Genomic DNA, 15,636 nt, shown 5'->3' with positions numbered 1-15,636 from the left:
CCATTTGAAAAATAATATATAACTTTGTGTTGGATTGGCAACACTATTAACCTGGTAGTATTACTGAGTATGTTAAACAATGTCCCCCTTCCGATGTTTGCATAGTACAAAATTTCAGCTTTTTTTCTATTACCAATTCGAAAGTTACAAGAGCGTATCAAGATGTACGCCCTGTGTCTATATGTAATATTATCATATTATCTTTATTGAAAGAACCTCGTACGGATTACCTGTTTAAAAAATTCCAGTGATTCTAAAAGTCTGTGCTAACAAGTTCCACTCCGTTTGTTTCTTTTTTACAGAGATGGTTATTCAGTACTGCTTTTACACCAGTACTCCACTGGGGTTTCGAAGATAATGGACATATGTCAAATCATCTTAAAAATTGTCTCTGCTTTGAAAGGTATGTTGAAAGCTTTGTTTTGATTTCAAGATTTTAACAGGATTGACAAAAATCGTAATAAATGCAAAGACAAAATAAAACTATATTATTATTATTATTTTCTATGTATGGATGTGATAAATCTGCAAGTGCTTCTAATATTGAAATAATAGAAAAATCTGATAGCTGGGCCAGCGGGAGATGAGCCCGAATGCCCTACTTACAGGAGATTCTCTATTGATTTAACTAGGATAGCCGTCAATTTTTTTCTGTCTCTTTGGTAGTTTATTATTCGAGCACCAAATAGCCAACCATGTGCTAGCAGTTACTTGTTGACACAGTTCACAGGGATATTACTTGTAGCAGATAAAAATATTTTCGTCCTTCATTTGATGATGTAAAAAGAATCAATCATAAGGATAGTACGCATCATACGCGTTCGATGAAACACATCCGATTTTGACCAAACTTGGCATGATGATAGACTTTGATTAGCTCAGTACTCATATGAAATAATATGGTATGCAGATCATTCGTCCTCGAGTTATTGGCCATAAAATTTGGGGTTGAACTTATAGAAATGAAGAAATTTCACTAAATTGCAATCGATAAAATCCATCCGATCTTGACCAAACTTGGAATAGGATAGACGTTGACAAGCTTCGCGTACATTCAAGTACATTGTATAATATTATGTCCTACATGTCTTTGGTTTCCGAGTTACTGGTCATCAAAGTTGGGTTTGAACACAGTATAACCAAGAAATCTTTACTAAAACGCGATTGATAAAACTCAATCGCGTCTTGATACAGTCGCGCTATCTTGACTAAAATTAGGATATTGATAGAACTTCACAAGCTTAGTACAAATCTGAAATATTATGGTGTGCAATCCTTTGGTTCCTTAGTAATTGGTCAACCAATTCGTGACCAATGAGTTAGTGAAAGGACTTTTTATTCGGCATGCCATCGACAATACTAATCCAATCTTGACCAAATTTGTTAACCGAGCAAAGTAGCTCAAGTGGTAGAGCGTTGGCTTCGCATTCGGGAGGTCGTGGGTTCGAATCCCGCTGCCGACCATCCTGACTTAGGTTTTCCAGGGTTTCCCTCAGTCCTACCAGGCAAATGCCGGGATGGTACCTACTAAACAGGCCCTGGCCGATACCTTCCCAAATCCTTTCCATTGTTGTTATTGTTGTTGTTGTTGTTGGATAGCCAGTGTAAAATGGCCTCTGAGCTGTATCTGGTGATTGTTAAATAAATAAATAAATAAATAAATTTGACATGGTAGTAGACCTCGTGTATCTTAGAAAGTATGGGAAATATTATGGTACGCAGAACATTTGGTTCTCGAGTTATTGACCATTAAATTTGGGTTTCAACTTAGGGAAATGAAGAAATTTCAGTAAATGCGATAAAATCCATCCGATCTTAGTTGGCATAATGCTAGACTTTGATGAGCTTTGTATACATTTGAGCTTTGTATATTTTTGAAATATATTATGGTGAACAGGTCTTTTGTTTCCAAATTATTGGCCATCAAAATTGAGTTTGAATTCAGTAAAATCAAGAAATTATATTGAAACAAGTTTGATGGAATTCATCCGGGTTTGACCAAGGCATGGTGGTAGACCTTTATGAGCTACGTATGTATATGAAATACACCCTGTTTCAAAAGAATGTACGTATTACGAAGAATTATTTTGTCCAAACTATCGATCGCTGCGCCTCAGCTCGGCTATTGGAGAAACGAATACATAGTCTAGTTTATATTAATAGCCGCTAGATGTCAGTTGTCTTCTGTTTTGCTTGGTAATCGTCATATGTTTAAAATGGCTACTCCGCAGCAGAAATAGTTTTTGTGTTATCGAGTTTGCGAAGTGCAATTCCGTGATTACAGTGCAAAGACGTTTCAGGTTAAGGTACCAAATTGATCCTCCGAATGGGTGGAACATTCGCAGATGGTATCGACAGTCTGTAGATACAGGATGTGTATGTAAAGGAAAGAGTCCTGGCCGCCCTCGTGTTCCTGAAGAAAATGTTGCACGAATTCAAATTGCTTTCCAATGTAGTCCTTCAAAATCAACTCGTCGTGCCAGTCAGGAGTTACAAGTGCTGACAACAACAATTTGGCGTGTTTTGAGACGTCGGTTGGTTATGAAGCCGTACAAGTTACAGCTGTTACAAGCTCTGCGTCCTAATGACAAACGCAAACGCGTGGCATTTTGTGACTAGATTCTGGATGCTATTGACAATGATAACACTTTTGCACAACGCATCGTGTTCAGTGATGAAGCGACTTTCCGTGGTAGTGGTCAGGTAAACAAACAAAATGTTCGAATTTGGGGCCTACAGAACCCACATGCAGTCATTGAACATGTACGAGATTCGCCTAAAGTCAATGTGTTTTGTGCGATATCCCGATCATCTGTTTACGGCCCATTCTTCTTTAATGGAAACACGGTTAACAGTCAGCAGTATCTCGCTATGTTACAAAATTGGTTGTTTCCGAGGCTGCACGAAGACAACTTCATTTTTCAACAAGACGGGGCACCCCCTTACTGGAGTCGCCAAGTGCGTGAGTATCTGAATGAAACTCTACCGATCCATTGGATTGGTCGTCAAGGAGCTGGCGACTTAGCATGTCTCAGCCGGCCTCCACGGTCACCGGATTTGAAACCTTGTGACTTCTTCCTGTGGGGTTTCGTTAAAGACAACGTTTATGTACCACCACTCCCACAGAACCTGTAAGAGTTGAAGAAACGGATCCGTACTGCCATAACATCAGTGACGCAGGACATGCTTGCCCGAGTATGGGAGGAATTTGAGTATCGATGTGATATTGTTCGTGTCGCTGATGGAGGACATATTGAACATCTGTAATTTGAACTTTGAACTGCAATTTGAACTTGAGAGGTTCAATTATGTGTGTAAAATTTCATATTCGTATGTCTTAAAGTTTAATAAATATATGCATTCAAAATACGTATATTCTTTTTGAAACAGGGTGTAATATGGTATCAAAATCTTTAATCCTTATGTAAAAGGCCATTAAATTCGGGGTTTGGACTTTTTACTAAGTCAGAATCCCAAATTTGATGGCCAAAAGATCTGAACCAAAAAAGCTGCACAACATAATTCATATTCCCACTAAGCTCATCAAAGCGGACCACCATTCCAGATATGGACAAGTGGGGTCGTTTGGTTCTCGAGTTTTTGGGGCCATCAAAATTGGGGTTTGGATAAGTCAAATTTCCGAGAAAAAAAAACAGTTGACCCATTTTTAACATGATGGTAATCCCTTATGAGCTTAGTAGATATATGAAGTATTATGGTGTGCAGATCGTTAGTTCTCGAGTTATTTGCCATCTAAGTTGGACATTGGACTTATTTGAGTCCAAATCCTAAGTGTGATAGTCCTGTATAGTATAGTATAATCCTGTATGGTTTGATAGTCCTCTATACCACGATATTTCATACACATATTAAACTTGTTAAGATCTACCAACACTTTAAATTTGGTCAATTGTATGTATGTATGTATAGATGGATGGATGGATGGATGGAATGTATGTATGTATGTATGTGTATATATGTAGGATCACTTGAAGCTATAATTGTCTTAGATACATGCTTGTATATTATTATATGCGAAAAGGTGGAAATGTTAATGATAAAGGGAAACTATTCTAATTCGATCTTTTGGAGAGAAGGGGATAATTCCTTACATCAACAAGGTCGAGAAATGTTTGGTTGCAGATGCTAAAATCATGGAGTTTCGTCGACAAAATATTGAAAAACTTGTAGCCGAATAGTTAATAAGCCTGTCTTAGATTTGCGTAACCCTGAATTCTATTCCCGATAGAATAGGGAAGTTCCATGTTGTGAGGTAGGTAAAGAAGTACTTGGATTACAAGTAATAAGGTCCGACGAAACTTGCCAGACAGCGGCAGTGAGAGCTGATGTGATCATCTCACGCGACTCTGCTGACAAGCTGCCTAGCCTAAAATTGCTTACCAACGATAGCTAGGAGATCAAAGAGGAATATTGTGAATGAACATGAACAATTCATTCCGTAACCTTATTTTTTTTAGAAGAAGGAGAGAATTAATGTATTCCACATCATCTTTTAGGAGTTGCTTTCAGCTCTATCCAGCGAAACTCTTCATACAAATGAATTCTATGGCTACGGTTACTTTCGGCGTTTTGAAATTTTATCTTGAAATAATTAATAGCACCATTGAAAGAACAAACATTAAAACTAATATAATAAAGCGATTAAGATACCAAACTTACATTTTTAGAGCCTAAACTCTGCGCACTCTTTACTTTTTCTCACCAGTAAATTTCTGCTGTTAGCTGTTATTTTAAAAGTGTACACATTAAACCTGAGGTAAACTCTTAGATACGAAGCCTTGAAGGATCTTTTATGAGAGTATGCACATATTTCAGCTGAATATTACAACTCAAATATTGAGGTAACACAGGAGTGATATTTTGGGGGGTTTAGGCTTTTCATGAATGAAGACAAAAAGAAACATTGATATAACATAAGAACAACAGTAAACTATGTATCCAATTAGTTAACCTGCTACTTAAACAATATTTGTTTTTTATGTTTAGGAATACTGGAAGTAGGCCGTATTTCCATCTGCTTGGAGAAGAACCAAATTCTGAACTTTCAACGAAGTTTAAGGAAATGTTCTCTGAAGATAAGTCTCAAACCAAGCTGTGATTTTTTGATTCATCCGTATAATCGTGTTATTGAGTAGACTATTTGAAATTATTAAAACTGTGATAACAACAGTATGTGAGCATGTTTGCTTGTAAACATAATCATCAAATTTAACAATATGCAATTAATTTTGTTCTAGTATGTGAGGAATTGTGTTAAACATTTTAATACAAGATCATTGTATGCAATAGTGAGAGAATGCTGTAGTCAAAGCACTGGCAGATGTCTTAACACAAATAGTTAAATAATTTAGAAGTACTATCAAATTGTATTCTGGATCATTCTGTGTCATAGAGTGTGGAATGTCTAGTGTATTAAAGTACAGAAAAGATGAATTGCTGTGAAGGCGGTAAAATACAAAATGTTATGTTAACACTACCAATAGCTTGTTTCGTGCATAAAATAAAGTTGTCGTTGGGAGAAAGTCGATAATAAATTTGTCGTATGATCCGCTGTGTTGCATGATAATGAGAAGAAGAAACTAATGTGATATTTCTCTATTGTTTCCTTGTATCAATATGTGATAATTCCGAAAGTAAAGAGACTGAAAAAAGTGCTTACAAAGGAAGTGTCTGAGAACTTTACTAAACAGATAAAACTTGGCAGCTGCACTGAACTGGGTGTGTGAAATTCAAAGATAAAGGTATTTTCTATGTCAAACTTTGCATCTAACCAATAGTGTTCCCTGATTCAGTAATCACGGATCAATAATTACTTACCGAGCGTATGGAATACATTTTAATAACCATAGTATACTGACACCTGTAATGTCCCTTCAATACGTATTTTTAACGTGTATTTCAATTGAACTATCGGTCAATCTTCCTAAATGTAAAGGGATTAAATTATTTTCCTACGCAGATCTTCACATAATTGTTACAACTATCAGTAGTAGATATATATATTTATTATACGTCCTTATATGAGGTATTCACAAACAATCTTTATATCTGACCAGTTAAGAGCTCTTAACCTTTTAATATTTTAATAAATTCAATTATTTTTATGGTTTTTTAGGAGTCATTCAATGCTGTTTTTTCACTAATGTTCACTGTATCCATCAACCCATGAGCGGTTCAAATTTCTAGAAATTGGGCGTTTCTAAAGAGCGACTTTCATAATTTGGTTGGTATGGGAATGTTTAAAAGTCTGTATGAAGACATCCAGTTGATATATAGAAGCATGCTGTTTTCACTTCGCGTTCATGAGAGGTTTTTTTTTTCTTTTCTTTTTTCTTTTTTTTATGCGAGGGTGAACAATTAGTATGCTAATACAATATTTCTAGATTGCGCGTCTGGTGCAAAAAGGCAGTACACACTGCTGCTTGTCACAAATTGACTACACCACATCAACTCGGTTGGTGAAACAGAAAGCTCATTCACTGGAAAAGCGCTGTAGACCTAATAAATACTAGGACAAATATAATAAATTAAATGTTTAGTCTCGTGACATTATCTTACATTTAATCCTTTGTGTCTCAGTGGTTACGCTATAAAACCACCTTTTTCAATGTTTCTTCTCAGTTCCTGCTGGTTACGTGGTGAAATCACTTTGCAGCACTAATTACTGCTGGCATTTGCCGTGCAGAAATGCAGCTCTTACCTTGAACAGTAAGAGAATACACGCATAAAAACAATAATGAAACATTATACATATTTTCTATATAGGAACAGTCTCTAAGTATGTTCCTAATTGGATTTATCCAAAATTAAAAAAAAAATAATAAAAAAAGAAAGAAAAAGAAAAATCTTTTCAGAATAAGTAGTTTTATGCATAGTTTTCAAAGTATAAACCAGCTCTGAACAGAAATACAAGTAGCCCTTACCTGGACCAGTAAGAGAAACCACGTACAAACACAACAGTGAAAAATTATACGTAATATTTTCTATATAGGAATAGCCTCGTGTCACCTGAATTAGATTTATACAAAACAATTCTTTTTACAGAATAACTTTTTATGCATGGTCCTCAAAAGGCTAATATTAATTAATAAGAATACTGTAGATATAAAAAATGAAATTTAAATTTTGGGTGAATCTCTGAAAACTTATGAATATTGAATGCTGGATAATCGGGAGTCGCTGTTGGTCAAACGCAAAGATTGATCAGAAAAAGACGTACCCCCTCATATCATATTTACTATATTCTCAACCAAAGTGTTCTAATTTATGCTTTACTTATTTGATCGTTCCGAAGTGTAAAATTTAATCATCCGCAATTCTAGTAATTCTTGAGAGTATTAGTTTATTGTTATTACTGATATTGAAAATACTGCTCAGTGGCAAAGTAATTTAAACTTTTTTTTTTTTTTTAATTTTAGTTTTCTGTCAAATTACTGAAAGCGATTAAAAAATATAGAAATATCCAACGTTCTAGGGAAATGGAAAAGTAATATTATAATGGCTACAGAAATATCGCTTTTCTAAACGGTAACTATTTTAAACCTAAACGATCTTTCTTCTCTTATGTACAGTAGAATATAATTATTAATCATATTCTGATATATATATATATATATATATATATAACTTTTTTTTGAATCAAATAAGAATTAAATATATGCTTAGCTGGTCGAAAGTCACATTTAAAACCAATGTACGGACGTTCAATGAATATTTTCTCTGATACACCATGATCTTAATGGAATGCAATTTGGCACAGTTTTGTTAGTAATTTTTCTAACTATATTGTTTCCTCCCATGAACTTCTTTCATCATTTTATGTAGCTGTGGGTATCTGTTTTGTAGAACTCACCAGGTTGGAATTGGAACTATGACTGGACCTTAATAATCAGCATGGCATCCATTAACAACTTACGGAGGGAAAGAGGAGGAAGTCAGGCAAATAAGAGAGAGTCAAAAATTTCGTAGTCACTAGAGGATGGCTTTTGAGACAAGAGCATTTGGGGAAATCCTAGCGAGCCGTTCTTGTTAATAACTTCCCTTAATTACAGTTGTAATGAGGCTTTATAGGCTCCTGTTATTGTGATCCTTTTTGTCAGGAAATCTTTCATCACTTCTCTTCTGGTTTCAAAAACAGCATTACCTAACCAGCATAGAGTTAGACACGTGCCTTTTTTGGAAGTGATGGTGTAATTTCTCCATTATTTACACTGGTCTGGTCTTTAATCTCTGGGTCATTGACATGAACTCTTTGTCTCATCCTGTGTAATTAGTCTGGGTGAAAAAGCCCTCTTTCCCATATGGCTAAAAAGTCACGGGAGCTGATGAGAGAAAATGAAGGAAATACCATCCTGATAAGTTTTAAATACGCAACTATTCTTAGTATTCTTTCAGAAACTTATTCTAACTGTGACTCTCTTAAGTGCTACTTTCTAATGTGATGACTTCTATCTTTTTGTCCACTTCGATTGTTGATTCTGGTCTACCAGAAGTAGGAAACCTTTCTACTGGCGCACATAAATGAGTTGTTGATACTAGTGCTGTATCACATCATAGGATGAGATCTGGTCGATACAGTGGCGTCATATGGAATATTTGTGAGGGTTTAGGGAACTGGGACCTGGTCACTACTTTGTATTCCACTCTTTCCATCCTCACACTTTTTCTAGATTTTCATATCTTTATATAAACAGTTAAAAGTTTGCTAGAACTTACATTGAGCGTCAATGTAAACCCGCATCTGTATTCATGTGCAGTTTCATCCTCCTACGGGTGCCGAAAGAGGGTGAGGGTAAACCTTTAAATAACGTCCCTCATAATTGTATAATAGTCTGTAAAAATATATTAGCATGAATCGGATTTTGGTTCTCTTAAGTTTAACGCCCCTTTCAGCAGCGAGACTATGTTAGACGTGGACCTACAGGCTCCGCCGGGAATCGAACTTGAGTCTTCCACGTTGAAGACACGTAAGCTAACCATATAACCAGAATGAAGCTCATGAACAGTATGAAGTTAACCGAATACATTATTGTTTGTTTTCCCGCATCATTAGGTAAATGAAATGGAAGACAGACAGACTTATTAACGAATGATCTTACGATGTCTAAAATATTGAACATCGAAATAAAGATGGATGTTATCAGTCTCTTTTTTTCGGATTTAATTACATAAATAACATGTTGATTTCCAAAGCAAATTTTAAGTCAGAAATTTCTACGTTAAGTGAATCTAAGTAATTCCAAAGATCTAACTTGTAGTTATTATTCTTTACGGAGCATTTTGATTCGTATGCTGCCATATAGTATTACAGTATCTAATATAGTGGTGCTATATATTTTTTTTTTCTAAACATTCCTAGCGCTTTTTGAAAAGTATTTTATAGTATTAATTTAGTTTGCCACGTTGGTCGCAACGTTAAAATTATAGTTCCAAAAAATAAACATCATTATTGTGAAATACATGTACCATTAATGTGAACTGATGATGTGTTGTCAGATCATTGTCTATATGTATATAAGAAAAAATCAATAAAAGAGGTCTCAGAGCACTAATTCAAATGTTCATTTTAACTTGAAAAATGAAACTTTTTTTTTTTTTTTTAACATGGTAAGAAAGCATTATTTTGATTATTTCACTTGTTTTACAAACTTCTTTTTGGTTTAACGGACTTTCTAACTTGAGCACTGGTATATTTTGAAACTTTAAGTCGGTAATAAAGCGTATGTTGGGAACGGATATTACTATCTCAGAAATCTACAAGAAAGTTTTTGAACGATCAGTATTTGTTTCATGTGCTCTAACTAAAAACTTATTTAACGTTTTATTTGTCTGTAGTGTAGCATTTTGTGTATTTTCCATAAATGTTAGTAATGTTGTTGTAGTTTCTATATAATAAAATTGTCATGATAAAATTGCTTTTCATTAATAGACCAGAATCTGTAGTTGCATTGACTTACATATTTTTAAAAAGTAATAGTGCTTTTTCTGTATTTTTCAGGGTTGTAATTTTATTAGTAATTATAATCAGTAACATCGAAGTTACCATTGAATATTAAGCTCACCCACGTTACACTGAGATATTCTAGTAAAACCTCGTAGGGTAGGGAATATTGTAGCTTAGAGGGAATTTCCTTTCTTCTTCTTCGTACTATATAAGGTACAGGTACTAACGACATAATGAATTATAAAAAAAGTTTCTATAGATATTGAAGAACGTGATTCTTAAGAGACAAAATAGTGTTCAGTATGTATTTAATATGTTTACAAAAATAAACTGTCATTATCCATATATTTTACTGTGTTACTGCTTTTCAGTATGTTTTTACTAAAGGACTTGTAAAAATTATGTTTAAACATATAATCAGAGTGTAAATCATGCCGTTATGTAAAAAGGCTTTTTTTCTGTTACGGAACGTTCACGTAAAAGGATGTGGAAACGATTTTAATTGCAATATCTTCCTGTAAAAAGAAAACTTTGTTTTCTCAAGCGTTTTTCAAATGTATGTCTAGGTTGAAACATATATGTGCAAGTCTCTCTTTTCCTGTAAAAGAAAAAAATAAAAAGAAAAATTTTGGAATAGTAATGAGAATGTGTTTTAAATTTGTAGCTCTGTCATAATAAGAAATGAGTATAAAATACTGCTCAAAGCAAGAAATACGCACATCAGTTATAATGTATTACTATTAACTTAGATGCAGGAGTTTGTATAGTATTTCTTGTTGAAAATTAAAAGTGAAATCCATTATCAACCTACATGTTATATCAATGTATTGTATTTAATAAACTTTTTACATTTGATTACTAATATATATATATATATATATATATATATATATATATATATATAATATGTGCGATGTCTCAAATTCATGTATAAACACAAACGGAATACGTCATTAATTAAAGCAGATGGGTATACAATTTTTTGTGTTCTCATGTACTTTAAGGTTGTAAATCAAAATGACCACATGTAATACTGTGTATTATTGTGTAGCACGACATAGAACAGTGCGACATTCCGACTGTATTGTTTCTGATAGTATAGCATCGCAGTCTTGCTCAGTTTGTTTCCTCAAGAGTTTCCAGTGTTGATTTTTCGACATACACTGTTCTTTACAGTTCCCAGAAGAAAGAAGATTAGGAGGAAGGTTAGACCAGAGATCGAGGTGGGTACTTAGCAGCACTTTCTCTTCGTGCGATCGAGAAAATCCTTCACATCGAGATGAAAGTTAGGTGGCACCCCATTCTGTTAAAAATGATACCCATCTTCATAGTTAAAAAACATTTACGTCCTTAAGATACACACCACTACAAAAAATATGTACTTACCTGTTATTAGTAAGAGATTCTGTTTTAAAGACTGTATATATTAATTTCAGACATCTGTGTATATACGTACATATATATAGGATGGGCCATTTATCTTGAAACATTCTTGCAACATAAACGTTATAGATAAAAATGCTGAAATTTTATACAATGCAAATATTGACAGGAGAAAATCCTTTGATATACTCCGGAGTATCACCAGATTAACAATGTTGCCAACCCAACCTAATGTTGATTTTTTTTTTTTTTTAATAGCACTATGTCAGATTATTGCATGTTTCAAATATACATGTTAGCCGAAAACTTACAATACTCTATGTATTATTTAGTGTTACAAACTAAGAACACTACAATCTCTCAAACATCCATAAATATTCGACTTCTGGAGGTCTCTACAACAAAAATAACGCAAGTGAGACGGGTGGGTCAGTGTACATCGGAAGTACCTCAGCATCGAATACTATGACGATGATGATATGTATTTTGAATAAATAAAAATAGAGTTACAAGAGATTGAAAATTTTACTTTTTTTAAAAGGTTTTATTTCGAAAAACGACTTAGATAATTATAATATCCAATTCCAGTACACTAAAGATCATAATACAGTTCACAGCAATTTGGTATCTGAGAACTTTTCAGGAGATATGATAAATATAGGTAAAGTTTACAACATTGCTTAAAATTGTGTAATTGCGAGAACATATTCTAATTACAACTCTCAGAAACTATTTGTCTAATGTTACGGAAGCAAAGCAAGGAAAACAATTATTTTTAAAAATTTCCACACATACATAATTTTAAGCACTATTACAATCTCTACCCATGCTTGTATCTTCAGAACAGTTTGAAATATATTGCTACAAGTGGCATTATGCTCTTCGCGTCTTTTTAAAATCATATGTAATTAGATGTGATACATCGAAACAGTTTTTCGAAATAAAATCTTTCGAAGTCATATTTTCTTTTCCTTGTAACCTAGTTCTTACTCATTCGAAACGCGTCATATCATGATAGTAAAATTCGATAGTACTATCGAATACTACTTTGGATGTACATTACCTCATCCGTCTCACTTGAGTTAATGATATTGTAGAGGCCTCCAGAATTTGAATGTCAGTGATACTGTAACGTCCTTGTTTGTAACTTTGAATAATAAGTGTATTGTAAGTTTTCGTAAGTCAAAGAATTTCCTCGACTCGAGCTTTGCATCGTACAAAATTTCAGTGTCTTTTTATTTATTAGTTAAATTTACAAGGGTGTTTGAAGATAAATGATCCATCCTACTCCTAGGTTTGAGTATCACAGAGAGGAATGTCAGTGCAATTTTACTTTACTTAGTACATATTAAAGTTGAGTACTTACATACACGAACTATGTATTCAGTGGATCTGGATGTGTTCCATCATGTTATACACACAAATGTATGCATCTCCATGTCTTCCTTGACATGTTGTGGAGCATCTAAGGAGTTATCGTCCGAAAGACTTCCTCCGCACAATTCTTCATCTGTCCTGTACCGTCGATAAGAAACATCTGACTTGATTATTCTCCGAAATGAGTTGTCTGATGATGTTAGGTCCGGGCTTTGTGAGAACCATTTCAATGGTGATGGGGATATTGGAGAACCACACTCAACCTAGCGACCTGGAAATTGTTCATGAACAAAATCACGCGCCTGAAAAGTAAAATTGGCTGTGCTATACTCGATCCGTGATTCCCTTGTAGCTGAGGTATCAACCATACTTGTAACATGTAAATAAGGATGCTCATGGTCTGAACAAGTATCGTGATGTCATCTCGGCTCATAACATGAAACAAGCTTCGTTCTAAGTCTTGTTTTGCACATAATGAGCATTTTTCTTAGACCAGAAGACATTTCTCCTGCATGAACTGCGATATATCGCACATTTACCTGAAAATAACACTCGTCAGTGAGGGACAGTATTTGGAAATTGTGTCAACAAAGCACTTTGGACTTCCAACACACAGTTCCATGTCGTTAGACACAAACATCAGTGATAATTCTTTCATATGTTTTTTTATGTGGTCTCGCATTGTTGAACGTGATATATTCAGTTCAGCTATGTTTTTGCGAAGCAATTTAGTTGAAGACCTCTCAATTTATGGAGTGACGGTAGCACATGTTTACTCACACATGTTATATTCCCTATGCGCCCTGTCCGTGACACATTCTGAAGCAAACGCAAGTTTCTCCCAATCAATCAGGGTTACTTTAAGAAATGGGTCTTTGCCAAAGCGCAGTTATTACCTGTATCATAATTTGCCCTGTGTGTGGTCATTTGTGCAGCCACACATGTGCCACTAACACACATGTACCACTAACACATGTGCAACTACTGAAATCAACCACTTGAAATGCTTCACGTGACTTTGAACGTAGGGATGCCAGAGTGTGCTCTCTCTGACCACGAAAGCAGTGTTATTAACTAAAATTACACTGACATTGTTTCTGAAATACTTAAGCCTAGAGGTAAGGGGAATTTGGAATATTCTGTATAACTTAATGCCGAAGGTCTAGTTTAATGTGTAGAACATTTGGTTGATATGATTATTTCATTTTACTTGCTTCATAAATTCGAAATTACTTCAGGCAACTTGTTAAAGAAAATTGGTTTCTCTGTAAACACTGAAAGGTCCACGTACTAATTAGTTGCCTCGGTAAACTAAAACGTTCAGAAAAACGATAAAACGTTCTATTTCGGTAAAGATTTTGCTTTTAATATTTACAAATGAAACAGATTAGGCACTGCGTAAGAGTAGCAAATTTATATTTTGTTTTTCAGAACACACACAGTATTAAGATATGGTAAAAAACTTAAGAAGTTATTAATGATAAGATTATTCATTGAGATTGTTTCATACTAGTGATTTTTTTTTTTTTTTTTTTTTTTTTGTTGATAACAGTAAACGTTTCTTCGTTTATTTCCAAATAATGTATCCACTAATGTTTTGTCAGGTGTCTTAGTTTATTTTTTGTAACTGCTAACTTGTGAAGGTGACTTTTCGTGACGTAGTACTACTGGAGTCAGTAATCCTCCACCGTATTAAATCCTGTCGAGTCGGGAGTATCAGTTTTATTGGCTCAGTAATGTTATTTGTGTACAAAACCTTGCCTTGCTTGCATCTTCTGATTTAAGTTCCAAGTTAAGATTTATAGATAGAATAATAACATGCAGTTGTTGTTGAAATGTAACAATCATTACACGTCTTGATTTTATCTATCAACTTGTCTCAATGTAGTTTGCTCAAATTATTTATCTTTGAAAGTTTTTGTTGTTCTTTTGTCCAGCACCGAAACCATGGAACGAGAGAACCAGTAATAAAAATGAGATTCGAAGCATGTATGCTCGAATTCCCGGATTCTATTCTTGGTGAGGGTACTTGCTTCGAATATAAAGCGGTATAATGGTTGTGATCCCATTTTAAGCATCAGGTTCCGTATCATATACCTCGGTGCTAAAAGGAGACCTTAAACTCCAAAAACAAACTACGTATCCTACCTAGGATTAAGCTCGATCCACGCATGCTAATCACTTGGTTATTCTAAAGGGTATGTGGCCAACTTTTATGTATTTCTTCAAATGCTGTAATGTAATAAATCTTAATGGATATTCATTTTATGCTCCTTCTTTGTATACATCAGTTACTATTTTTCGTATTACCTTATACGAAAAATACATTACTTTCACAGTTGCATAGTTATGTTTGTAATATTGTCGTGTATATTGATGACAAGTAATAGATTTTTATATAATTCTTAACTAATATTCAAACTATTTCTTTATGTGACATTAATGCTTCTGTGTTTTGTTTATTCTGTAAGACTGAAAATGATGACGAGGGACTAAGTGACAATATTCTTTTAACATTTTTCGTATTTAAAGGTGGATAATGATGATCATTGATACTTGGCATATTAATAGATGCATTTTCAAATTGTAAAACTTTAATAGAATAATTATATACTTACATAGAATGACTTGTGTTTATATTTTATCAACATTTTAATAAAATGTATGTCTAAGTCAGATAACAAAGTACTTTTCTTTCATATGTATTTTTCAATATGTCTTACGAAATTCACCTACCTGAAACTGCAGCAGGCTAATTTCTATTAAAACAAATTTATTGTAAAAATTCCTAACTTCAGTTGTTGGGTTGATACGATTGAAATGTCCGAGGACGCGTATCACTTTCATTGTTAGTCAAAGTAGGCTTCGGCTGTAGCCATACACTCGTGTCAACGATCGAATTTCATGACGAA

At 34.1% G+C, this 15,636-nt stretch overlaps 1 protein-coding gene across 1 annotated transcript in view; it reads left to right on the top strand.

Moving 5' to 3' along the window:
- Positions 1 to 14,526, top strand: part of LOC145688224 (F-box only protein 30-like) — a 119,467-nt gene extending 104,941 nt beyond the window's left edge. The window contains exons 6-7 of the mRNA XM_081762134.1: positions 303 to 403; positions 5,008 to 14,526. Of these exons, the coding sequence (XP_081618260.1) occupies positions 303 to 403; positions 5,008 to 5,119 (213 nt within the window). The 3' untranslated portion in view covers positions 5,120 to 14,526. The remainder of the gene's footprint in view (positions 1 to 302; positions 404 to 5,007) is intronic.
- The last annotated feature ends 1,110 nt before the right edge of the window (positions 14,527 to 15,636 follow it).

This window comes from Thermobia domestica, chromosome 6, assembly GCF_964235325.1.
Source record: "Thermobia domestica chromosome 6, izTheDome1.hap1.1, whole genome shotgun sequence".
In the NCBI taxonomy this organism is placed as follows: Eukaryota; Metazoa; Arthropoda; class Insecta; order Zygentoma; family Lepismatidae; genus Thermobia; species Thermobia domestica.
This window is presented reverse-complemented; position numbering and strand designations above follow the sequence as displayed.